The sequence below is a fragment of the Rhinopithecus bieti genome, unplaced genomic scaffold, assembly GCF_001698545.2.
Source record: "Rhinopithecus bieti isolate Rb0 unplaced genomic scaffold, ASM169854v2 scaffold_1618, whole genome shotgun sequence".
NCBI lineage: Eukaryota > Metazoa > Chordata > Mammalia > Primates > Cercopithecidae > Rhinopithecus > Rhinopithecus bieti.
Genome location: NW_016803937.1, coordinates 5367251 through 5394383, shown reverse-complemented (window position 1 = coordinate 5394383; position 27133 = coordinate 5367251). Strand labels below are relative to the sequence as shown.

The window sequence follows — 27133 nt, the reverse complement described above, 5'->3', positions numbered from 1 at the left end:
ACCAGCAGTGCCACCTTACCTAACAGCGCTACCGGACGCTCTCGACCTGGACCAGCAGTGCCACCTTACCTAACAGCGCTACCGGACGCTCTCGACCTGGACCAGCAGTGCCACCTTACCTAACAGCGCTACTGGACACTCTCAATGCTGAGCAGGGTAAAATTTTAGGAATTTACCCTGAAGGAACACCTCCAAGAAAACTAAGACACACAGGCCTGAGGTTATTCATTGCAAGTTTATAATTACAAAATACTGGAAACAATTTAAAAGCCCACATGTAGACAAGTAATGGCTTAAACAATTGTACATTCACAGGATACGGTTGTGAAAAAGGAGGAGAAGTTCTATGCACCGACGTGGAGAGATTTCCAAGACATTAAGTGAAAAAAGCAGAATCCAAAAGAATATCCACAACGATGCTATCCTTCTATGTATGTGCTCATTTGTGGGGTGGCGGGGGCAGGGGGAAGGATAAACCCAGGATCAAACCTGATGTGATCGTTACCTAAGGCGTGTGTGGAAGCCTGGTAGAAAGAACAGGCGAATGGGAAATGACATGGTTTGGATGCTTGTCCCCTCCAAGGTTCATGTTGACTTGTAATCCCCAATGTTGGAGGTGGGCCTGGTGGGAGGTGACGGGATCATGGGGGCAGATCCCTCATGGCTGGTTTAGCACCATCCCTTTGGTGACATCTGAGTTCTCGCTCAGCTCAGGCAAGATCTGGGTATTTAAAAGTCTGGGACCTCCCCACTCTCTTGCAACCTCTCTTGCCATGTGATGTGCTGGCTCCCCTTCACCTTCTGCCATGATTGGAAGCTCCCTGAGGCCTCCCCAGAAGCAGGTGCTGGCGCTAGGCTTCCTGTACAGCCTGCAGAACCAAGAGCCAATTGAACCTCTTTTCTTTATAAATTACCCAGTGTCAGGTATTTTTTTTATAGCGGTGCAAGAACAAACTAACACATCCTTAGAACCACAGTAATGTTTCATACACCCAATAAGTTCTAATCAATCAGGATGTGGGGAAATCTAAAAGGAATACAAATATGAATAAATGAGTCCAATTGTATTAAAAATAGACACCAAGGAAAGAATTAACCTAAGTAACTGAAGAAAACATTATAACTATATTCTGTAGGGCCAAAGATAATGATGTACTATCATAAATACTGTATTTAAAAAATTCACAAAGACATGGGTTAGCAATTCCAAAGCTGCTCAGTATGTATATACTAGGACTAAGCAAATAAGTCAATATATTGTGGATAATGAGAGCCAGGCTTCTCACTGTTGGAGAATGGAGCTGAAACAGAGGTTTAATATGACTATCTCTGTAAACAAGAAATAAATAAATAAACAGAAACAAGGAGAGGGAAAGGCTGGAACGAACACTGAGATACTAGGTGGAATCTGGAGGTGGCATTACTCATGTTTCCGGTACATACACTGATAGGCAGATACAGAAGCAGGCGTGTGTGTCTGTGCACATGTCCATACACTGCCCAGCTCTGTCTGAAGAGTGCAGTAACCACTGTGAGCACAGCAGCTGTGAGCACCCCGAGTGCCCAGGTCTTGATATCTCAATACCATTAGAACAGGCCATCAGGAAAGACCCGCTTGAAGAAAGAACTGATACCAAGGCTAGAGCACAGAAGTGCATGACAGGACATCCTGCGCTGCCAAGAAGACAGGAAGTGCTCAGAAAAGGCTGGACACATGCTGAAAACACACACAAGCCAACGAGACGGAGCTCCCAACAGCCAACTCTGGGACAATTTGGACGACCAACTAAATGATGATATTAATTATAATCCACAGAGTAAAATAAGTATCTATGCTCCCATACTGATATAAAGAACTGAATAATTAAATGGGAGAGAAAGGACAGTTCTTCCTTCCAGCAGAGTTCCCATTAATAAATGCAAATGGAATGAAGGAAAAAGAAAATCATCATGTGTCAAAGTCCTCAGGAGTAATCACCAAAAGCAAGAACCATCAAGGCATGCTAACATGAGTGAGTGGAAGTATGTGAAGAAACAAGACCATCTCAAAACATGCCCCCACGAGACACTGAGAAGTCACAAAGGAAACAGGGGCTACACAGTGCAGACATCTGGCAGGTGCCACCTCTGGCCCCACAGGGCCAGCAGCTCAGATCTCCTCTGCAGGAGGACACCTGCAGCTGCTGCCCTCGAGTCCTCACACGTCTGTGCCAAGCCCATGCCTCCCCGCTGGGGCTGCTCCCAGCCAATGACTAAGCACAGAGCAGGCACTAGGGCAGGCCCATTCCTGGGGGACACAGGACTCCTCCAACAGGCAATCGGGTTCAAGGATTTCCCAGGAGCTAAAACTTTTTCAGGCCTGTGCGAGCCTCTTCCTCCCCAGTTTTCTAACTTTTCGGTGTCAGATCAGCACTGCAGTTCTTGCCTATTCCCATACCCTTCCCTTTATCCTTCAGAGGCCCTCACTCCCCACAAATCTTTTGAACATCTAATCCTAGCTTGGCGTCTGCTTCTTGGGAGGACCCAGACTGACAGACCACATTAATCAAATGATGAAAATGAACACCACCAGTAATAAGATGAAGGAAAACGGAGGAACCATCTGCGATTAGAGGAAACTAAGAAGACAGGAAAATGAAATCTAACGTGGGATCGTGGACTGGATCTCAGAGAAGGGACCTGTGGGACAATGGGCAGAATCTGAATGAAGCCTGCAGGTCAGTCATCAGAGCTACACCAAGGTTCATTTCCAGATTATGAGGCTCATGCTGTGGTCAGCAGTGCTACCAAGATTCATTTCCAGGCTCTGATGCTCACACGGAGGTTTCGGAAGATATTAAGGTTAGGGAAAGCTGGGTGAAGGACTTAGGGGTTCTCATGAACTATTTGTGAAACTTTGCTGTAAATCTAAAATCATTTCAAAACAAAGGGTGAAAACAAAGCAGGGCCCAGGCCGGACGGGAGCACCATGGGAGCTGGCGAGATGCATGTGGTCTGCAAGTGAATTACCGCACAGGGTCAGTGTTCGTATGTTAGTTTTAACAGCTGTACTCCAGTGATCTGAAACGGTGGCATCAGGGGAAACTGGGCAATCTTGTTATGACAACTCTCTCCTATTTTTGCAAAATTTCTGTAAACCTAAGATTATTTCAAGTCTAAAAAAGTAAACAAAAGCAAAAAAAAAAACCAAACCACTCAGAAATCATCACTTTTAACCATTTATATTAAAGATAACATCAGTAAGTCGAAAGTAGCTACCAGTTCTGCCAGCGGTACCCTGGTAGAAGCAGCAGCAAAACCTCTCTGAGCACCCCGAGAATTCTGTGCTTAGTCATCATTTTTTTGTTTCGAGGCTTGTACTAGTGCAGAGGGAAACTTCGCCCAGAGCCCAGTGAAGGAGAGAAAGGCCCACTGGCAGGATGGCGCACTGACCTTGCCTGTGGCTTGTAGCTGTTGAGGATCTGATAGGCTCTGAGCAGATCGAGCTTGCCGTGGCCTTGCTCAAACATGTTGACCCCGGGGAGTCTCCGGGCTGATGCAATCAGGGCCTGCTTCATACTGGCAGGATTCACCAGCTCACGCTTCTGGACTGTGCTGGAGGAAAAATCAAGCATTTGTTCATTTTCTCTCAGTGAAAGGATGAAAATCAGACCACTGAAACCTAACCTACAAACGTGCACACAAGAGGCCTGCAGTCTTGTTTCATATCTAACAGGTGCTTGTCTGGCACAGCCTGTGTGACAGCATGAGAGCGCACTCATTTCTGTACCCGCTCCAGGACTGACCGCTCCGCAACCTTCTATGGGACCCATGGGCTAGGGCCGTTTATGCTAAATGCACCAGGAACACGTATGTTTCTGATAATTTAACTGAACAACCACATAGGCTGCAGAAGGCATGAATGTGTAGGACGTCCTGACTCCTCAGGGGAGGGGAAGCCTGCTGGCCACAGGAAGAAGATGCCATGGGACACCGCCTGGCTGGGAGCAGGAGGAGCACACTCAGATCCTGGGGAGGGGCCACAACACAGGACTGGCAGGAGGCACAGGTCTGAGTGAGGACCGCTGCCTCCAAAGCCAATCCTCACCTTTTTGTTTCCAGATTGGGAGGCTTGTCTGGGATGAGCCACCCAGATGGATGATGCCTTTCAGAATGACGCAAACCTAAGGCCACCTTCAGTTTCACCATAAGAATGCATCTGAACAAGCTTTAGCACACAGTGCGACCTGGCTAGGAACTCAGCCTGGTAATACTAACATTAAAACATCTATTTTTATGTATCTACGTATTATAAATACAAGTCAATTTTAATTCCTAAAATTGAGGGGGGAATATCAGTACGCAAAAAAGGAAAACTTACTCTCCTAAGTTCCTAAATATTTGTATGTGATAGTGGTTGGTCTTGGAGTCTACGCAGGTTTTCTAAATGGGAAATCTGACATAAGACGACGAGATAAAGCAGAATTAATTTTTAATGACAGAATAAAAGAACTGCTCAAAGCTACAGGTCAACAATCTTCCCCTTCTTCCTGCCTATAAAGTGAACTCAAGGGCTGCGTTCCACTGCCTTTCACAGCATCATCAGGCTGGAGCTCAGGAGGCCGCCACTGCTGCTCGGCTTCTATTGCGAGCGACTGTCACATACAGAGGCGTTTCTGAATGATCACAATGGCATTTCTATCTGCTGCAGTGAGATGATGAGACTGAAAGGCTTCCTTGTTGCTGAAAATATCTGCACTTAAAGAAGCTGCTGGGAAAAGGAACAACCCCTCGGATGCCCGCTTACTAAACAGCAGAGAGCTGATGGGCTCAACGGTGAAGGCAGAGCCTTCACTTCCCGCTAACAATCATGGCGTGTAGGAAAAATGAACCAGTATTTTCTGTTTCTAGAATCAACAAAATTAGAAACAGGAGCCCTAACTGAGTCCTCTCCACCTGGCAAATACAAGGGTGCAAGTAGGCCAGGTAGCCCACTATCCACCTTCCCTCCACTTTGTTCCTCACTTGATGTAACACTGGAGAGAGGAAAACAACTGGAAGAGAAGACAGTGTTTCCAGCAAGCACACGGTTATTCTCCAGAGGCCAGTCTGGCCAATGTCAACATTCTCAAGAATTTGGCTCCAAACTCTAAGGGAAGAACAGAGAAAAGGGGAAAGAGAGAGATATCTACCCCCTTTTTTGGTAGAGATGGGGTCTCACTATGTTGCCCCAGCTGGTCTCAAACTACTAGCCTCAAACAATCCTCTTGCCTTGGCCTCCCAAAGTGCTGGGATTACAGGTGTGAGCTACCACACCCAGCCCAATATCTAGCTTTATTAAGGATTACTAACAAAATAATATCTGGCATTAGAAGCTGAAATCAATATTCAATTTACTGAAAGAGAATTTAAAATATAAAGACATTTAATACTATTAGCTTATATTAATTAATTTTTAAATTAGCATAGAATAACTTCCAAATACGCAGAGTTTTGTGTGTTATCACAACACTCAACTAAAACTTCATCTAGATAGAAGAAGTACAATTTATTCTGGGGGAAGATACAGTGACAAGATAAATGCCAGCCCCAAAGACTTCTTTTTATATAACTGAGAGTAAGGAAACACGGGCCTCCAAAGAAAGTGACACCATGTGAACATCAACTCTGGTCTACTCGCTTGGAGAACTTTATTTATTGATTGGCTGATTGAGACAGAGTCTTGCTCTGTCACCCAGGCTGGAGTGCAGTGGCGCGATCTCAGTTCACTGCAGCCTCTTCCTCCCGGGATCAAGCAATTTTCCTGCCTCAATCTCCTGAGTAGCTGGGATTACAGCTGCCCACCACCATGCCTGGCTAATTTTTGTAATTTTTAGTAGAGACGGGGTTGCACAACATTGATCAGTCTGGTCTTGAACTCCTGACCTCAGATGACCTGCTCCCTCAGCCTCCCAAAGTGCTGGGATTACAGGTGTGAGCCACTGCACCCAGCCTCTTTGAGAACTTTCTCCCACTTTCATTATCTTCAAGATTAAGGCCCAGTCACTAAGCTCCACTCCAACTGCAGGAGATTCAGTGAGACAAAGTGGAGTGGTGACTGTCAGTCCCTGGCGGGTTTGACATCCTTAGCTACAGTGAACATTAAAAGGTGAGTCCCTGTCACAAAAACAACAAATGGGTAACACTGAGAAGGTGGATGTGTTAATCTGTTTCACTAGAGTAACCTTTTTACTATCTATATGTATCCCATAACATCATGTTGAATATCTTACATATATGCAATTTTTTTTTTTTTTTTTTTTTTTTTTTAAAGTGAATCCCCAGGAAATGGAGGATATATGGCAGGGACATATCTTACTTTTTGTTCCCTGCCTGATATATATGCTTGCTTGGATATAAAAAGCACACTTCTAGCACATAAATGGGATATCAGAAAACAGAACACAAACATAAACAGGTATTTTGCCTATCAGCACTTTGTTTACTTGAGCTTATAAAGTGTGTTCACATTCAAGTCATCTAACTATAAAAGAAGTGACTCCTACTCTTTGCAGAGATGAAGAAGGAGAGACAGAGCAAGGCTGTGAAGGGCCTAAGCTCTCAAATCCAAGTCAGGGCAGAAGTAAGACACAACTCCTGCTCTGCTGGCACGGAGTGCTCCTGTCCTGACGTGGGAGCTACTGTTCTCTGGGGGGCAGCACTCACCTCACTAATAAGGTGACAGCACCTGCAACCACTGGAGAAGCAACACTGGTCCCTGAGAGGGCCCGGCACCCCCCTTTCACGCCGGAACCCCGCACGCCAGCACCATAGGTGACAATGTCAGGTTTCACGCGACCGTAGCCTCCTGGTAGCTCCTATGAATAAAAGCAGCTTGGTTTCTATGTCTGATACTTTGGCGTACAGCCACATGCAGTTATGAGTGAATCAAATCAGAACAGAGATATGGGTTACACAGTATATAACCTTAGGAAGGTACTGATTTTAGTCTGAAATTCACTCCAGGCCGGGCGCAGGGCTCACACCTGTAATCCCAACACTTTGGGAGGCCGACGCACGTGGACTGCTTGAGCCCAGGAGTTCCAGACCAGCCTGGGCTACACAGCAAGAACCCCATCTCCACAAAAAATACAAAAATTAGCTAGATCTAGTGGCACAAGCCTGTAGTCCTGGCTACTCAGGAGGATCACCTGAGCCCGGGAGGTCAAGGATGCAGTGAGCCGTGATTGTGCCACTGCACACCAGCCTGGGCAATAGAGTGAGATCCTGTTCCCCTCAGCCCCCGCCTCCAACAAAAGAGAAAAAAACAAAGATATTCACTACAATACAGAAAATAAGCTTAAATGATAACGTAGAAAGTAACATTTTAAAAATATATTTTATAACAACCAGAACAACGGCAAAGGCATAAAGCAATTAAAAGATAAGTATTTTAATTTTGCTGACATGCCAGACTAGAAAGCGGACACTGGCTTATCACCAAGACCAGAAACCGGAAACTGCTTTATCTCTAGATAAGTTAAACTTAGAAATATGTTAGAAAAATTAGAAAATTAAAATGTAAAAAAACCCAAACATGTTTCTTTACAAGGAAAAAAGTATAAGGTATGAGTGGATGTTTCAAATGGTTGTAACAGAGGAAATAAGAAACCATTGAGAAGGAACAAGATAACCACCCGACTAACTTGGGATAAGGCTTTAGTAAGCACTCGCTTAAGCTTCTTAAGAATTGGGGCAAAACGAGAAATACTCCATCAGAAAACATGAGACCCATTTGAAGGGAAGGCCAAGGACCGCGGACACACACTGGGGCGCCGAGGGAAGGCGCCCTCCACCGCAGCTGTGATGATGGAGGGACACTTCCCAAACGCCATTCAAAAGCTGGTTGGTGATGAAGGCCATGGACGTGACATCTCATCACGGTTCGGTGACAGCGTTTACATGGGGAGCTGGGGACAAAGTGGGTGACATCTCATCACGGTTTGGTGAGAGCGTTTACACGGGGAGCTGGGGACAAAGTGGCGGATGCAGTTTCCTAGTATCTGGCAGCACAAGGAACATGCTGAGGGAGCATGGATGGGAGGATATGCAGCCTGCCCTGGACAGACTATCACATGAGAGAGCAGTCCCCAGACAACAGGTCAGCTCCAAGAAGAGGCATGTGAGTGTGGGAGGCGGGGACCCCTGGTGAGGCTGGGTGGCAGGGACACTGGGGGCTGACATTGTCACAGTACAAAGGCTCAGGTAGAAGGCACAGTACAAAGGCTATCCCGTAAAGTGCTGCAGTGTGGACGAGGCCCACAGTGTTCCCAGGCAGTTGGGAATCTTTGCAGGGACTTATCTGAGGCCTCCGAGTGTGACACGTGAAGTTAAAGCATGGAGAGATGCTCTGACCCTGAAGAAAGCGAAGGGCAGATGCTCCCCTCAGCCACCGTGAGGGCAAAGGTACACAATTGCTGTTCTGCATGAGCGTCTAATTTTTCATCAAACTTTGACAGGTAAAGGCGGGTGAATTTGCTGCATAATTAAAGCCCGAACAGCTGAATTATTAACTGTAGCAGTTATTTTGAATTTGTCCAGCTAAGTGCAATTGTTTCTGGGTTAGCAGAGTTGATATTAAGCTGTTCTCAATGGCTTCTCCAACTTCTTAAGGTCCCCCGCAAAAAAAAAAAAAAAAAAAATCATCTCACCTACCACTGAGGAGCACTGCTTACCACTACTAGATAGGGTAAACGGTTACCACTACTAGATAGGGTAAATGGGCAGGAACCCAATTCACCTAAAGATGAATTCAGGCCGGGCGCGGTGGCTCAAGCCTGTAATCCCAGCACTTTCGGAGGCCGAGACAGGCGGATCACGAGGTCAGGAGATCGAGACCATCCTGGCTAACACAGTGAAACCCCGTCTCTACTAAAAAAATACAAAAAATCTAGCCGGGCGAGGTGGTGGGCAGCTGTAGTCCCAGCTACTTGGGAGGCTGAGGCAGGAGAATGGCGTAAACCCGGGAGGCGGAGCTTGCAGTGAGCTGAGATCCGGCCACTGCACTCCAGCCTGGGCGACAGAGCGAGACTCCTTCTCAAAAAAAAAAATAAATAAATAAATAAAGATGAGTTCGTCAGAAATCAGTTAATAAGTGAAACTGGGAGACACACTTAGAATGCTCACAGCAGCTGTGGACTTGCCAGAGTGAAGGGGCAGATGCTGAAGGGGCCAGATCTCTTGTCCTCATGGCTGGGCAGGCACTCACAGCCCCAGCTATTCAGCTGGGAATGTGAGGGTGTCTGTACACTTACAAATACACCCCACGGCTCATGAACAACCGGTGCCGCTAGCCACAGTAGTCTGTCCAGCTAAATACAATTATTTAGCAAAGAAAAGCGTACCCAGGTAGTCATTCCCCTTGAAGAAAAGCGGGCGATGTTATCTTCAAAGTCAATGCCGCCTACTCCAATCACATCCATTTGATCAGCAGGGTTATTCAGAGTGCTATATTGAGACAAAAAAAAAAAAAAAAAAAAAAGAAAAGAAAAAAAACAAGAGAAATAATTTACAATGGATGATTCAAACCAGGGCAAATACTCCCAGAACAATCTAAGACTGTATGAGCTGCTTCTGCGGGAAGATGTGTGCAGCTCCTCACGGCTGTCCTGTGAAACGCATGACCCTGCCACGTTCATACTGTGCTCCAATTACACCCTCTCACCTGGAACGCCCCTCCTTTCTTCTCCTCCCTGTCAACTTGGCACACCGGGGCTCAAGGCTCCCTTTTTCCCTCCAGCAATCCAAGCCTTAAGGATCTGTACTTGCCTTGAACTTCACAACACTTAACATGATCGCAGTTCATCATCTAATGACACATTCTCACATCACTTTCAAACTGTTCCCAGTACATTCATCTTAACTCCCCAACTAAATCACACACTTCTCTGGGAAGAAACCGTAACCACACATTTGCATCTGCCAAGGTCAGGAAGTGGTTAAGTTTTCAGTTGAACTTCTGTGGTGGTCTTCTACCCTCCTCCTAGGGACTGTGGAAGGACTATCATTACTCTGTAATCTTGAGCTCCTTAGAGTCTCTCCAATACCTTAAGTGCACTAGATCTGCAAAGAAATTACAGTGAAATAAATAATGGCAAAAATGTGTAAACCACAAAGTCAAGATAAAGATGAACTATTTGAAAATATGAGACACTCAGTTATAAAACTGCATTGCTAAGCTTTATCTATTATGGCTATACTACCAAAAAAATGAACTCTGACAATTCAAGAACTACAACTGATTCCAAGTGGCTTATGAGATAATAGCAGCATGAAGTTCTCCTCCCAGAGTTTGTTTTTAACTGACAATTCCCAACACACCGAGACAAACTGGTACTGCCTTCTCAGCCCACTGGCCACCAATATCCTACCAGCATTCGGAGGAACCAATAATGATTTTCTGATGACGATGCTAGATATTTACACATTCCCAGGAACACAAGGAGCAGAGGTTGGTACAGAAGTCACTGATAGAAACTCCCACCAAAGGTGACCAAAAAAATACCACCTTCCCACCCTCCTCTACCTGTCAATCCCTATAATGCTTAGTGTACTTTAAACTCTTAAAAAATAAGAGAAGGCATTAAGAAATCATTGCTGGTACTGAAAAGGAGGGAGCTGAGACTGCAGGCTCACTGGCACCACAGAGTGCAGGACCCAGAGAAAGAGACCACAGCAAAGAGGACCAGAGGATGTGTGCCTCACTCCCAGAGGAGCTGACGTATGCGCGTTACTGTCCTCAGACCAGCCCTGGGAGTAGTCCCACCAGATGCCCGAGCAGAAAAAACCACACCCGCCACAAGCTGGGCTGCTGTGATCATATGCCATGTCCCATCACTGCAACAGCCAGCAGGTGCCCAGGTCTGTGTGAGGCAGCATGAGCGTACAAACAAGGTGGAGACGGGGCCTTCCTTGCAAGGCTCTTCTCCTCCAACCCACTATAAACTCACAATTCTGATAAGAAGCTATCGAGTGCAACCACCCACAAAAGCCACAGGGTTTCAGAACGGCAGCCAGCATGTGAGAAAGCAGTCAGAAAAGCAGTCAGAATAGCATGTGAAAGAGCTGAGAATCCAGACAGGTGTGGCCAGGAAGATGGGCAGAGGGACGGGGTGCGGAAGACCTGAAAGAAACAGAAGGCGGACACTTATTCCAGGAAGGTATGTGTGGGGAAGTGGAAGATCAAGGTGAACTGAGATTCTGGCTGGAGTTGGCCAACTATGGCCCATGGGCCAAACCAGGCCCACACCTGTTTTTGCAAATACAGCGTTCCTGGAACACAGTCATGTTCATTTACATATATATCACCCACAGCTGCTTTCACACAATAAAGCCTAAACTATTATCTGACCCTTTATAGAAAAAGTTTGCAATTCAGCCCAGAATACTGAAGACCTTGAAAACCAAAAGAAAAATGTGGATTTCATCTATTAGGCAATAATAATCCGCTGCAGATTCTTCATTAGAAAACTGCTAGAATATATGTTTGAACAGTAGAAATACACACAAAACAGAAAGAGAGCAGCTGTCATTCACAGAGCATCGTCGGCATTCATGGTGCTCTCCTCCCCCTGCTGTCTGATTTCAGCCTCACAGGCACCTTACAGGCTGCTCTCTGCTCCCATGACAGGTGAGGGAGCTGTGGCTCAGAGAAGTGACAGTGCCTCAGCCGTAAGGGGCAGGTCGGACTTGTCTGCTTCCACACCTACTTTCATCCCTGTCCATGCTGGAAGAGCTGGGGTGGGAAAAGACTCAGATAGGAAAACAGGCTAGGAAACACTGACACCCGGTGACTCTGAACTGGTGAGTGCCAGCCTTGAGTGGGGACATAAAAAATGGGATGAACATTTAAAAAGGAGACAAGAAAACCTGACGAGATGACTTAATAACTAGAGTTTATCACGGCAGAGCTACAGCAAGGGTATGTTCGTGCCACTTGCATCTATGGCTCACGATACGTATTACTGATGCCACAGCAAAATCCAGAACTGTGGACCTCTGATGAGGGTTAGGATCATTTACTCAACTATCAGGCTAGAATCCTAAGAACGCCAATATCCGCGTTTTCTGAGATATACAAACATGAACTTCACATAGCTTCACCTCCTATTACGCCCTGGATTTGCATAAAGCATCCTACAGAAACTGAGCACAAGAAATGACTTATAAACATTATCTAGAGAATAAAATGAAGCTGCTGGTGGAAAGAAAACTGAGACCTCTAACCAGACAGGAGTGTACTGGCTGGGATTCAGTGGCAAATGTTTCACATCTCGTGCTGCTTAAGTTCAGCACAAAGGCCCCCCTGTGACACCGTCCTCCCTGCCTCCCTCCTACATGATCCCTCTCATCAACTCCCAAAGCACCGTCCATGTTGCCATGAGGCCCGCCAGCACTTCCTCCGTGAATGAGTGTCACTGTGCTCGCACCTGCTCTTTCGGAGACAGGCAGAAACCTCTTCCGTTTGCCTCTTTACCCCAATGCTTTGCACACAGATCTCATCAACACTGCAGATTCTCTTTCTAATAGATTCACTTTTCTGATTGATTTTGGGGAAAAAAAGGTAGTTAGAATAAAAACTTTAGGCTTCTAAATTACAATTTGTAACAAAATTTTAAAGACATAAATAGAAGGAAGACTGGCCTTGAGGTGACAACTGCTGAGGCGGGTGGTGAGTACCTGGGTGTTCATCATGCATCCTACAGTATTTTTTTACATGAGGAAAACATCCTTAAGACAAAGTTTTAGACAGATATAAACAGGTAACCATAGGTGGATACACAAACAGATAACAATTTTTCAGTTATTTAAGGGGGAAAAAATTCCCAAGGTCATCCCTGCTGGGGCTACTTACCCATAAAGAGGTCCGTCATTGCCAATAGCAGAAACCATGATTACGTTGTTAGCTGTTAATTCCCACACCTACAAAATGAGCATTTATTTAATGAAAGTATACCACTCTTAATGTATAATCGTCCAAAAAGAAAAAACAAAAACAAAAAACCTACACAACATCTAAAAACAGTTCTAAAAAAGCAGCACTGGACCATCATAAAGGTGGATATGCTGGCAACTTGCAGGTTTAGAGAATACCACCCGGGGCGGAGAAGCATGCAGTGCACAGAGCAGATGCTGACTTTCTAGTCACTTTCAGGAAAACAAAATTGCATGTTTAGGTAAGAAAGAATCGGCAGGGCATGGTAGCACACGCCTGTAATCCCAGCACTTTGAAAGGCTGAGCTGGGTGGATCACCTGAGGTCAGGAATTGGAGACCAGCCTGGCCAACATGGTGAAACCCCATCTCTACTAAAAATACAAAAATTAGCCAGGCCTGGTGGTGTGCGCCTATAATCCCAGCTACTTGGGAGGCTGAGACAGGAGAACCGCTTGAGCCTGGGAGGCGGGTTGCAGTGAGCCGAGACCACGCCACTGCACTCCAGCCTAGCTAAGAGGAATCAAACTCCATCTCAAAGAAAAAAATACAAAAAAAAGAATCAGCAAGGCACCATGTGCTCCTTATAAACACCTACTCTAAGGCCTCTAACCCACTCAATTTATGACATGCACATCACTGAAGCTCATGTCATTAGCCATCTGTTCTCACAAAGCTGTCACCACCTGGATGAAAAGCCACTAACACACTAGATGTGATGCAAAGTTGGACTGCGAAAGAGCAGGAGCTGTCACCCAAACCCTGTGTGCAATGACTCCACAAACCTTGTCAACAAAGGGATGATCCATGAAGTCCGGGCCGCCAATGCTGAGGTTTAACACGTCAATCTTCTTTAAGATGGCATAGTTGAAGGCGTCCAAAAACCAAGATGTGTAAGATACCTAGTTAAATATTAAAACAGTCCGCTTAGTGTTTCAATCAAGTCTTAAAGAGCTAGGACAGTTTTTATTTCTAAGGCTCTTAAAATCATAAAGTATTTCCCTTAATTTTTTTTTTTAACTTAAAACCAGAGAATAAGGCCCGGGCGCGGTGCTCAAGCCTGTAATCCCAGCACTTTGGGGAGGCCTGAGACGGGCGGGATCACGAGGTCCGGAGATCGAGACCTATCCTGGGTTAACACGGTGAAATCCCCGTCCTCACTACTAAAAAATACAAAAAGCTAGACGGGCGAGGTGGCGGGCGGCCTGTAGTCCCCAGTACTCGGGAGGCTTGAGGCAGGAGAATAGGCGTGAACCTGGGAGGCGGAGCTTGCAGTGAGCTGAGATCCAGCCACTGCATCCCAGCCCGGGCCACAGAGCGGACTCCGTCCTCAAAAAAAAAAAAAAAAAAAAAAAAAACACCAAACCAGAAATAAATCCTGAGTATGCATAATGCTCTGGAGAGTAAAATACAACACCTAGAAGTTCTAAGTCCTTGGAGCTGAACCTAAGGAAGAGACAGCTGAGTTCCGCAGGTGGCCTATCTCTCCAGGTGAAATGCGCAGCTCTCTACACAAAGAATGTCTTCCTGGAAAACACTCATGCTTCCAACTGCCCTCTCCTGTAAAAGGACTTATCCCAAGGCACTTCTATTAAGTTAAGCATTTTGGAATAGTTCAACTTATCTATCTAATCTTCTCATTCCTAAATAGACTGAAGGACAAACGGCAGCGGTAACAGTTATTTCACAGTATTAGTCCTCTGATGTTCAAGTGCTCCTATGTTCCTTACAAAAGGTACATTACTTTGTGGATCACCTTCAGCTGTTGCTTTTTTAAAAATATAAAATTAAGTTTACAGTAGGAAAAGAAGCAATGTAATGATTAAGATTATGTTTTTAAAAGGCTTTTAAAAGATCACGTATTTATATTTTCTTATATACACCAAAGAAATTTTAGAAGGAGGTATAAGAAAGGAACATCATCACACAAGAGACACGGGCAAGTGAGGAAAGAACCTGCTGGACGGGGACGGGGTGGGGGCCTCACTGTGTTACCTTTTGACATTTCTGAGCTATGTATTACCTATTCAAAAATTAACCTTAAAAAATAAATGATGAAAAAAGAAACAAATACTAGGACCCTCTCCCTTTTCTACGGTTTGCAAATGAAGAGTGAAGGAACAAAGCTTGTAAACTCACATTACCCAACACAATGCCAGGTGTGGGGACACAGAGGTAAATAAAACAGCTGAAGGTGGTAGGAGCCCAATCAGGGAGGCAAACACACTTATTCTATGTGCAACTGTTCTATTCTGTCATGCAGACACCCGACCCAGGGCACAGAGGTCTGGGGAAGCCTGGAGGTAGAGAAGAAACAAGGGACATCAAAGAATCGTTGTAAGTGGTAGCCTCAGCAGGGTCTTCAGTGTTCAAGTTAGGTCGACACGGTGGCTGGTGGGAGAAGGGCGGAGCCACCCAGGAGGCAGAGGAAGAGTAAACTGGGCATGTGTGCTGCGGTATGAATGGCTCAGCGTCACTGACGTGCACTCCTTTTACATAAGTGTGTTAAGTCCAGTGATTCTGCTTTTTACATTTCAGTATGAATTCCTCAAGTTTCAGGGGTCCTCAAAACACCTACCTGATTATTGGTAAAGACCCTGAAAATGTGAAGCTCTGCATCTGGAGCAAATCCTTGGCACTCCCTCATGCTGGCTATCACACCTGCCACGAATGTGCCATGGCCCAACCCTGTAGTCCATAAAGAAAACAATCCCATTAAACACACTGGATAGCAAGTGCCAGGACGCAACATTCCAGGCCATGAGTTTCACAGCCTTCTATTTCCAAGTGCTGGAGAGGAGGGTCTCTGCTGCTGCTCTATGATCCCCTTGGACATCACTGGCACAAGCACCCCTTCTAGGTCTAGCCACCTCCACGCTCTTCCGGATGGGGAGCTGCCCCTGCACCAGGCATCCCCACTCTCTCCTGAAGCACTACTTCCCGACATCCTCTGAGGTATTCAGAGCAGTTTCTGCCACAACAAAAGGCACAATAACAACTTGGGCTTGTATGAGTAATTGCTGACAGACTGGAATCATGCACTAAACACCCTCTCAATCAATCAGAGAGGACGGGAGTGATGTCCTACGTCCACACATGACCACATTCTCACTGCCACTGAGACCCACCATCGTCCAGCGTTCGCTCGTTGGTCCAGTTGGTTCTCTCCTTCACATTTTTGAAGTGGGGATGCTTCTCGCTCAGCCCAGTGTCAAAAACAGCAACTCTTACATTAGCACCTTATTCGGAAAAGAAAGCAAACACAATCATGTCTGAAGAAATCATCTTTTTGGATTTTGCCTGTAAAATACATTCTTTCCTGGGACCCACAGAAAATGACATACTGTGGAAGGCCAAAGCCTGCTCAGAGCAAACAAGTTAAGCCAGCTGCTCCCAGGGTCAGCTGGCTAAGCCAAGGCCAAGCAAAGAGGACAGCAGGAGCAATGCCATCATCTGTCACCAAGTTAGATTTAAGGATAAGCAGAAAATCCTTCTAGACCCTCCTCAATTGCCACTAGCACTCAGGATGGAACCACTCCTTCCACTCCTAGCGGGCTTCTCAAGCCTCCAGGATGGCACCTACCGATACTCTCCTTCTGGCAATTTATCACAGGTCTCCACCCCCGCTTCTCAGAGGCCCTGCAAAACACTCACAAACCACACACCCAAGGAGCAGGACACAGAAAAGGGGAAAAGGGGGAACCATTCCCATTCCTGACAAGGACAGCAATTTACTCCATGCAGCTCATTTATAAAACAGCAAATGCTGCCGCGAGGAACAACTAACACCACACGGGGCTCATCACACCTAAGAAAAATCACTGCAGCGTGCCCTTTTCTAGAATAGTAAGTCTATTCCAGATACTGGCCAAAGCCATCAACACCAATGTGAAACACAACTGGCCTGTCTGACCAAAAATTCTAGAAAGCATCTAGAAAAAATACAGAATACCTGTATGACTTAACAGCTAACCAGTGTCAAGAGGGTAATGTCTTTCTGGCAAAAGGGCTGTGTACACATCAATACTATGTGAAACAATCTATTACACTGAGATAAATATAAAGATCAATGCTACTTTTAAAAAATGCACACAAAATCAGAAACCATTTGGTTTGGGGGGAATAAAAAATTATTTCTGATGATTAGAAAACTTGTTTTGTGAAGGAGTTCTCACTCTAAAAAGGTGAAACTATGGGGAGACACACATTTTAATGAAATGCCAGTCCACCAGGTATTATAAGTTGAAGTATCTCAGACATTTTGGAGGACAGGGAGCCAAGGAGATCAAAGGAGAGGTAAGGGTCCCTAAGTCAAGGAGATACCAGAAAGACACTTAGGCAAACTGAGATTTCCTGGGAGCAGGTGAAACTGGTTTACATTTAGAAGGTAAAAATCTTCACATCAGATAAAACAGGAATGTTTTGTCATGATGAATCAGCAAAGGAAAAACCCTTATTGTTCTGAGTTTTATTTCACAGGACATGATCATTAACACCGCTTCCTGTTCCGAAACAAATCATTAGCAAGTTGATAGTCAATTACTTAGTCACTCTGCATTCAGGGCACCAAACTCAAGTGATAAACTAATTTCCATGGAATTACCCAGATCAGGGACCATTTTTCCCCAAGAAGTGACAGACCTCTGCAGGCCTGTCGGCCAGTGCCAGCAGCCAGCAGTGCTGTGCTCGTTTGTGTACGTGTCAACAGGAGAGAAGTGCTCCACAGTCTGCCCCTTCTAACCTCAGAAATGGTAACAAAAATAAGACACAAATGGTGGCAATTAGAAAAGCCACAGAAACGGATGCCTGGCATAACAGGAGTCAAAGACGAGGAGTACTTGGCTACCTTCCAGCTCAACAAATAGTACGAAGGTCAGAAGTGGAAGGTTGCAGGGCTTTCGCACTAGGCAGTCCCGAACACGGAATTCCTAGATGTCTGGACTTTCCGCACCTTCCCTGGGTAATAGCACACACCTGTATATCCCATCTGCCAGAGCACGTCTGCCTGGAGTGTCTGGGCAACCTGGCGCGGGATGGCTCTCAGCAGCCGTCTACTCGAATGCCTTCCCGTAGCATGCCAGAAGCCAGAGCCCAGGGACAGACTGGCTCTTCGCAAGGGACGGGATGACTGCCACTTCTGGCTCCATCGGGTTTCATTGCAGGGTACTGTGGGGTCAGCTAGAGGCAAGGGAGAGAAAGGTCAGAACAGAAGAACAAAACACGATACCCACCAGGCAAAACGACCCCAAACACAGCGAGGATTACCATTTGCCATTCTGTTTGAGGGAAAGTGGGATTATCTTCTTTTTCTAGAAGGACAGTCTCAATGCAATTATAATTATAGGATGTTATTTAGCTATCATACTATTCCCAAATAGTTCTCTACTTGAAATTTTCTAACCAAGGTAAGGCAGAGAAAGACTGATTAAATTAAATAATAATAATTTTAAGAAGCTAACTGTGATACTAAAACTAAAGACAAACCTGATTTTTCATCAGCAACTTGTTCTCACTGAACCAGAAAGGGGAGAAGTTAAAGAAAATGACCCTAAGCATTCATGGAGTTTTATTTTCACTAGAAGTTTCACTAGATTTCTGGGATAGGCAAAAGCCATGTTATCCCATTGAGCATCAAATATCAACGGGACTTTAAAAAACCGTATATTGCTCAATATTCTCAATATTCTTATCTGCTAGAATTTCACCTTTCAAAAAAACAAAAGAACTACAAAGGAGTGAGAGATGGGGAATTTCTGAGGGTGATGGAATTATTCCATATCTTGATTTTGTTGGTGGATATTTGATGGTATACTTTTGCCAAAACTTGCCAAACTGTACTCTAAAAAGGACGAAAAAAAATAAGTAAATAAAATAAAAGGACGAATTTTACTACCTGTAAGTCTATTTTAAAAGCGGAGGAAAAGGAAATACCACAGAAATGGCCTAAGAGTTTTCCCTTTACCGGCCGGGCGCGGTGGCTCAAGCCTGTAATCCCAGCACTTTGGGAGGCCGAGGCGGGTGGATCACGAGGTCAGGAGATCGAGAACATCCTGGCTAACACGGTGAAATCCCGTCTCTACTAAAAAATACAAAAAACTAGCCGGGCGAGGTGGCGGGCGCCTGTAGTCCCAGCTACTCAGGAGGCTGAGGCAGGAGAATGGCGTAAACCCGGGAGGCGGAGCTTGCAGTGAGCTGAGATCTGGCCAGTGCACTCCAGCTTGGGTGACAGAGCGAGACTCCGTCTCAAAAAAAAAAAAAAAAAGAGTTTTCCCTTTACCTTTCAAAGACCATGTTACAATGAACAAGTCATATCTCAAGTCCGTTTTAAGAGGAGAAAATCTATACTACTAATACAGTTCTGTTTCTAAAGCAAATCATTGTCATTTTTATTCCAGCCTTACCAAGCGACACCCATGTAAGTACAGGGACCTGGAAGCATACACAGTCACGTCAATTCTGGTAAGTAAATATTTGCACAGTCCAGCTGAAATGGTTCTTAATTGAAATTCCTGTGCTGAGTCTGATCTTTAAGTCAACAGCACAGGACAATGCTGGAGGTGCTGACTGAAGAGCAACACTGAGACCAGGAAGGGGTCTGCTCTGCTCAACCCTGCACAGGCCAGACTACACCTCCAGTATTATACTCAGTTCAGGGCTTCACAGCTTTAGAATAATTTAGAAAAATTAGTACATTCAAAGGAAAACACTTACAATGATGAGGGGACTTGAAATCATGTCATCTGAGTAACTATGGAAGGATCTGAGTAACTATGGAAGGAACTGGGGATTAGCTTGGAGAGAAAAAATTGCCAAAAGAGACACACCATGGGTATCTTCAAATATCAAAAAGACAGTTATCTTCATCATATCTTTAACTATTGTCTTGTAGAAAACAGGTACGCTTTGTCTTACGGATAGAATGAAATGGGTGGGATCCAGAGTGAGAATGGTGTCAGCCCAAAATAAAGCATAAAGCAAAACCTTCTATGAGTAAGAATCATAGAAATCGTTAACATTTGGTTACTTACAACATCCTGAACACTCTACTGCTTTCCTCATATGCATTACTTCATGTTCTCTTCATGACAGCCCCGTGAGGCGGGGAGTATCAGCTCCATTTTATGAATGAGAAAACTGAAGCTTCAAGATGGGAAAGGCGCTTACTGCTGAAGGCCACAGCTACCTTCAAGGGGCACGGGCAGGCAACGCGGGCAAGGTTCCCCTCACAGGGGGGTCAGGCACCCAGGACACACGCAGTGGAGATGGTGCACAAGGGAATCCCACCTCCAGAGAGTCTAGGATTCTTGTGCTAAAATTAGGCAACTCCGTGTCTCCTAAAGCATTCTAGAGCTCTTTAAGATAACTGAAGTCAAGTAAAATACCACAATGTATATATTTGGCTAATTGTATCAGGTGTGATTGGCTTTTATCTTCCTGGATTATTCTGAGGTGTCACTACTTTTTAAGGAGAATAATACATAACATCTGGAGTAAGCAGAAAAGGCTCTGAGAAAGTCAGATGCCTGAAGTTTACACCTGGTTTTACTATGAAAATTAAACTTCTCTTCGTGTGTGTGTGTGTGTGTTTAATGCAGCAAAACCTCAGAGGCTCTTAGGCCTAAAATATGATAGATAAAGAAGAGAAAAATTTTAATTTCTTCTTCCTTCTGATGAAAGAAATGATAGTAAACAATAACAGAACTAGCAATTTGTTAACCTGATTTAAGATAAACAGGAAAAAAAAACCCTTTTCCTTTGGTAATATATATCTTTGGAAAATATCATTTAATAAATATGCAATTTATTACTTGAGGCTAAACTCTATCTTGACAAGCCCAATTGTAATGAAGTAGGAAAGACTAAGCCCTGGAGAAGAACAGGAAAAGCCAAATTCCTTCCATCCTCACACGTGCACAGCTGATGACTTAAACAAACCCAGCTGATGCATGACTACTGCTGGTCAGGAGGCTTTGAGAAAAACAAAATGAAACCCAAGGAAAACATATTTTGCAAGACTGCCTTAAAAAATGGGACCAGGCACGGTGGCTCATGCCTGTAATCCCAGCACTTTGGGAGGCTGAGGAGAGCGGATCACCTGAGGTCAGGAGCTCAAGACCAGCCTGACCAACATGGAGAAGCCCCATCTCTACTAAAAATACAAAACTAGCTGGGTGTGGTGGCGCATGCCTGTAATCCCAGCTACTCGGGAGGCTGAGGCAGGAGAATCGCTTGAACCCGGGAGGTGGAGGCTACAGTGAGCCAAGATCACGCCACTGCACTTCAGCCTGGGCAACAAGAGTGAAACTGCGTCCTGAAACACACACACACACACTGAGAGAAGCAAAATGCAAGAAAGAAGCAAACATAAGGATGCGTCTTTCAGCACAAGAAGGCAGCCGCAGCCGCAGCCTTGAAGTCTGAAAGCTCTGAGACGAAGCTGGCGCAAATCACTTCCAACAGAAACAAAGATCACTACCATCTACCACTGCAAACCCTCAGATTTTCTTTTACCAGAACAGCACGAGGTCTCTTTTTAAAAAATAATTCCACCCCCCCCCCCGCCAACCCTGTGCACGAAAAAAACAAAATTAAACTAAAAAATTCCTACCAGGAAAATGTTCACAATTAGCAAACTAGATGGAAGGACACGGATACTCACTGTACTATTTTTCAAGTACTCTGCAGTTTGAGATTTTTCAGAGTAAATGGCAGAGACAGAAATCTGCCTACAATCACAATACTCACATTCTGCATACTTGAGGGAACGGAAGACTTTCCGTTGGGGCGTGACCCGTTTGATGTTTGGATGATCTTCCAGTGTCAGCAGCCCTGCTTTCTGTTTTTCTTTTATCTGAATCACCTCAAAATCACTAGGGTAGTCACTGGATGGATTGTTTCGAGGTATAATTCTCCAATTGTCTACTTCACTGCTCTTCAGGGCACTTGAAATAAATGAATTTCTAGCTTTGGCTGTAAAGTATCCATTGAAAGCCACAATATATTCTGAAACCAATCACCACAAACAAAAATAAGAATTTAGGCACATACATTGTAACATATACTACATTGTATCTAATCTAAAATCTGGCAAAACAAAAATTATCTTAAAGCCCACAGCAGATGAAAGGAAAACACAAAGACTACTTTCGATGCCTAGACAGCTGTCTGCAGAGCTTTGAGTAAAAATCATCTATATGGGGCTGGGCGTGGTGGCTCACACCTGTAATCCCAGCACTTTGGGAGGCTGACGTGGGCAGATTATGAGGTGAGGAGTTTGATACCAGCCTGGCCAACATAGTGAAACCTCATCTCTACTAAAAATACAAAAAATTAGCTGGGTGCGGTGGTGGGCACCCATAATCCTGGGAGGCTAAGACAGGAGAATCACTTGAACCCGGGAGGCGGAGGCTGCAGTGAGCTGAGATCACGCCACTGCACCCCTATCTGGTGACAGAGCAAGACTCTGTCCCAAATAAATAAATAAATAAATAAATAAATATCTGTATGAATCACCTAACCACACAGAATACATCATTCAAAACCAGATACCTGTGATATTTTTTTAAAAAGCATATACCTACAGAAGTCTGAATACACAACAAAGAAATGCATATAATTTTTTTTCAAATAGGAAAAGAATTCAGAGAACTGAATGCTCAGTGTTTCTTAAAATGAAAACAATAGCAAAATTCCAGAGTGGATTATGTGACACTGTTTGCTTAGTTCTTCATATAAACTCTAGAACATAAACATTCAGCACCTCCCAGCTCCCCATCCTTACCAACTACAATGGCACCTGTTCCAAAGAATCAAGGTGTAGGCTGGGCATAGTGGCTCATGCCTATAATCTCAACACTTTGGGAGGCCAAGGCGAGAGGATCACCTGAGGTCAGAGTGCAAAACCAGCCTGACCAACATGGAAAAATGCAGTCTCTACTAAAAATACAAAATTAGCCAGGTGTGGTGGCGCATGCCTGTAATCCCAGCTACTCGGGAGGCTGAGGCAGAATGGCCTGAACCCGGGAGGCAGAGGCTGTGGTGAGCTGAGATGGCGCCACTGCACTCCAGCCTGGGCAACAAGAGTGAATCTCCATCTCAAAAAAAAAAAAAAAAAAAAAAAAAAAAAAAGAAAGAAAGAAAAAGAAAAAAATTAGCTGGGCATGGTGGCAGGTGCCTGTAGTCCCAGCTACTTGGGAGGCTGAAGTGGGAGATCACTTGTGCCTGGGAGGTCAAGGCTGCAATGAGCTGAGATGGCACCACTGCACTCCAGCCTGGGTGACAAGAGCAAAACTCTGTCTCTAAAAGAAAAAAAAAAACAGAAGGTGTAGGTAAATAATTCATGTCAATTTCCTTGTATCATATAAGCTTACTCTACTGGGAAACAAACTTACACAAAGTTAATATTCATGAGCTGTGCAGTCAACCCATTGGAAATTCACGACAGAAGGCCAGGCACAGTGGCTCATGCCTGTAATCCCAGCACTTTGGGAGGCCAAGGAGGGTGATCACTTGAGGTCAGGAGTTCAAGACCAGCCTGGCCAACATGCTGAAACCCCATCTCTACTAAAAATACAAAAAAAAAGGCCATGAGCCACCATGCCTGTAGTCCCAACACTCTGGTAGGCCAAGGTGGGTAGATCACGAGGTCAGGAGTTCAAGACCGGCCTGGCCAAGATGGTGAAACCCTATCTCTACTAAAAATAGAAAAAATTAGCTGGGAGTTGTGGTGGGTGCCTGTAGTCCCAGCTGCTTGGGAGGCTGAGGCAGAATTGCTTGAACCCGGGAGGTAGAAAATGAACCGAGATCATAGCATTGCACTCCGGCCTGGGCAACAGAGTGAGACTCCACCTCAAAAACAAAACAAAACAAAATATTAGCCAGGCACGGTGGCAGGTACCTATAATCCCAGCTACTCGGGAGGCTCAGGCATGAGAACTGCTTGAACCCAGGAGGCAGAGGTCACAGTGAGCAGAGATCATGCCACTGCACTCCAGCCTGGGTAACAGAATGAGACTCTGTCTCCAAAAAAAAAAAAGAAATATACTGTAGAAAAGAGGAACATGTTCTTCAGCGATAGCTAATGTTATATTAAGCACGCTTGAAAAAAACAGGATGGGAGGTCCTAATATTGAAGACAACATCGTTACCATATTCCACAACTGTTGATGAGAATTCCACCTTCAAAGTCAGGTGGGAACAGCCAGGGCATGGGGCCTTTTCAAAAGATTTCTTTTCCAGTCTGTCGCCCAGATGTTTCTTCCCACAGAGCAAAACCACTAGCAGAAGCAGCCAGATGTTGACAAGCTTCATGGTCATAAGCGAATATGATCATAAAATTGCATACGTTCAAATCACACTTTTTTCTTCTTGATTAGAAGTAAATTTTTGTTTCGGCTAAAAGCTGCAACATTACTGATCAGCCATCTTACAGTCTTGTCCAACGTAAATAAAAGTTAAATCCCATGGCCTTTTGTGGTTCAGCCTGAAGCGAGGCTTTCATTTCTTTCTCCGCTTCTTCTCCATCTTGGAAATAAGGCTTCTCTCACTCAGGCCGTGATGACTGAGTCCTATACTCCATTTGTACCACAGAACCAACGTCCAACGGGGTTGATCAATCAACCACTGTGAGCCAATCTATGAAACAAAAAATAGTGCAAACAGACATTAGTAGCAAACTGACATAGCCAGGTATGATTTAGTTGTATTTATAATTTAAACAGGTGGGTCAGTCAGGCAAGGTGGCAGGTGCCTGTAGATCAGCTACTTGGGAGGCTGAGGTAGGAAGATCATTTGAGCCCAGGAGTTTGAGTCCAGCCTGAGCAACAAAGTGAGACCCTATGTCTAAAACAATAAATAAGAGAATAAAAGAGATATCCCAGTTTTAAGACAAATTAATGTGCCATACAACCATGAAACGTATTATTTCGTGTTTATTTACTTATTACTCACTGCTTTCATGGGAAAATTTTTTTAGGCATCTTCAAAATAAAACAATAAAATAAATGAGAAAATGGAAAAAACTAAGGATAACAAAACAACACCAAAAATATTAAGCACACTGGACCTGAGCATTCTAGCAGTCAAAGAGAAGAGGGAATCAGGATGATCCTTTGTTCTGTTTCAGATTCTGTATTTCCTATCATTTGCAACTCAATCCCCAGAGGATTTCCCCAGTTGGCACTTTTACTTCCCACAAATTTCATGAGGTTTTCAGGCAAAAGCTTGGTATACATCCTCACTTTCTGCTGTAACATTAATACCTAACAGCAAAGTAATTTCCATATAAGTGATATTTAACACCTTCTTTAAGAAACACTATGCTTTAACATTACAGATTTTGAAATATTTTCTACCAATTCTATGAAAAGAGCATAAAAGGGTTTACTGTCTTGAAATCTATTTTACCTGAAACCTCACACTTAAAGAAATATAACTCGCTAAATGTGTTACAAAACCAGATGATCTCTTTACTGGAGTGACATGAGAGGACAGTTTGTGAGGGATGTTACTGCTAAACAAAAATGTCATTTGAATATTAAATTACACATGGACACTGACATCTTCCAAAACATCTAAATTGTAAGAAAAACTGCCATTCTTCACAATGAAAACAGAGCAATAGTAAAGAACAATGCTGGCTGTAACATACCCAGAAAAATCAGTTGCACAGACCATACCTGGGGCATAAATAATCCAGCAGGGTGGGGGATGCGTAAATGAAGCAAGAGAGGCCTTCCAGTGTTACTTAGGATTTTATTACTCTTATTTATTTATTTATTTATTTATTTTGAGGAAGGGCCTCACTCTGACACTGAGGCTGGAGTGGGTGGCGCAATCTCTGCAGTTCACTGCAGCCTCAACTTCCTGGGCTCAAGCAATCCTCTGGCCTCAGCACCCCGAGTAGCTAGGACTACAGGCATGCATCACCACACCCAGCTAATTTTTGGATTTTAATATAGAGAAGGGGTCTCGGCATTTTGTCCAGGCTGGTCTCAAACTCAGGTGATCCAGCCACCTTGGCCTCCCAAAGCGTTGAGATCACAGTCATGAGGCACCATGTCTGCCCACTACTTGTATTTAAAAAGAAAACATTAAGGACAAGGAGTTAGTCATCTATTAGGAAAGGTACTTCAAGCTCTAAAACTCATTCTTCTGGCAGAAACTGGTGCTTCTGAGTTTTTGGTTTCTGGAACTATCAACATGTGCTTCCGCAAGTAGAAAAACATTGATAAAAGTACTGTGAGGGGTTAAAATATCCAAACGATATTTTTACATTTACTAAGTAGGGACTCTCACTACTGTACTAACAACTGATCCTGAAAAACAAGTCTATCTCTAGTACTGGCACTGGCAACTAAGAGACGTGGAACTCATCTGAGACGAGTGAAAGTTTAAAGCAGTTACATCCACCTTGACAAGAACAACAACAACGAGAATGCCAACGCACGAGCAAAAGCAAAGAGCCAAACAGAAAGACCAGAAAAGCAGAGGGCACCTAAAGCCACCCTAACAGGTTTCACAGAAGTTTACTCAGGAGTAAGCCCCTATTTCTCAGTTTCTTTATGCTTGATACATCCAGCAGTGGAGTACAAAGAAAATAATGACATGAAGCATGTATCTAGCTTAATTAAAGACTACTGGCCAAAGAAGATAAAAGCCAGTAATAACAGTTCTCATACCACAGTAAATGAATATATATTTAAAAGATATTTATTAAATGGGTTCCTTACTCAAGGCAGGTTTTTTGATGTTGCTGTTAAAAAGGAAGGAATAATCATTTGAGCCCAGGGGTTTGAGACCAGCCTGGGCAACATGGAGAAACCCCATCTCTACCAAAAAATTATTAAAAATTAGTCAGGCATGGTGGTGCATCTATAGTCCCAGCTTCTCAGGAAGATCGCCTGAGCCTGGAGGGTTGCAGTGGGCCAAGAGTGCACCACTACATTCCAGCCTGGGTGACACAGTGAGACTCTGTCTCCACTTAAAAAACAAACAAAAGAGCCTCTTAAAACTTTTCTGCCTCAAGCTAAATAATCTACGACACATGTCGGCTCCATATAACACAAATATAAGTAATAGCAGTGAGAAAAATCTTAGACCCAACTGGGTTAAATCAACTTTAATTCAACCTGTTCTAAAATAATTCACTCACCAGGCGCGGTGGCTCAAGCCTGTAATCCCAG

The 27133-nt window shown here is 44.4% G+C and overlaps 1 protein-coding gene across 1 annotated transcript in view; it reads right to left on the bottom strand.

The window, feature by feature from the left end:
- MBTPS1 (membrane bound transcription factor peptidase, site 1) overlaps nucleotides 1–27133 on the bottom strand; it is a 65989-nt gene that overhangs the window by 26136 nt on the left and 12720 nt on the right. The window contains exons 2-11 of the mRNA XM_017860925.1: nucleotides 24098–24584; nucleotides 21696–21953; nucleotides 17925–18128; nucleotides 16079–16189; nucleotides 15529–15638; nucleotides 13736–13852; nucleotides 12872–12939; nucleotides 9363–9465; nucleotides 6685–6836; nucleotides 3433–3594 (exon numbers count right to left, since the gene is read on the bottom strand). Coding sequence (XP_017716414.1) covers nucleotides 3433–3594; nucleotides 6685–6836; nucleotides 9363–9465; nucleotides 12872–12939; nucleotides 13736–13852; nucleotides 15529–15638; nucleotides 16079–16189; nucleotides 17925–18128; nucleotides 21696–21953; nucleotides 24098–24266 — 1454 coding nt within the window. The 5' untranslated portion in view covers nucleotides 24267–24584. The remainder of the gene's footprint in view (nucleotides 1–3432; nucleotides 3595–6684; nucleotides 6837–9362; nucleotides 9466–12871; nucleotides 12940–13735; nucleotides 13853–15528; nucleotides 15639–16078; nucleotides 16190–17924; nucleotides 18129–21695; nucleotides 21954–24097; nucleotides 24585–27133) is intronic.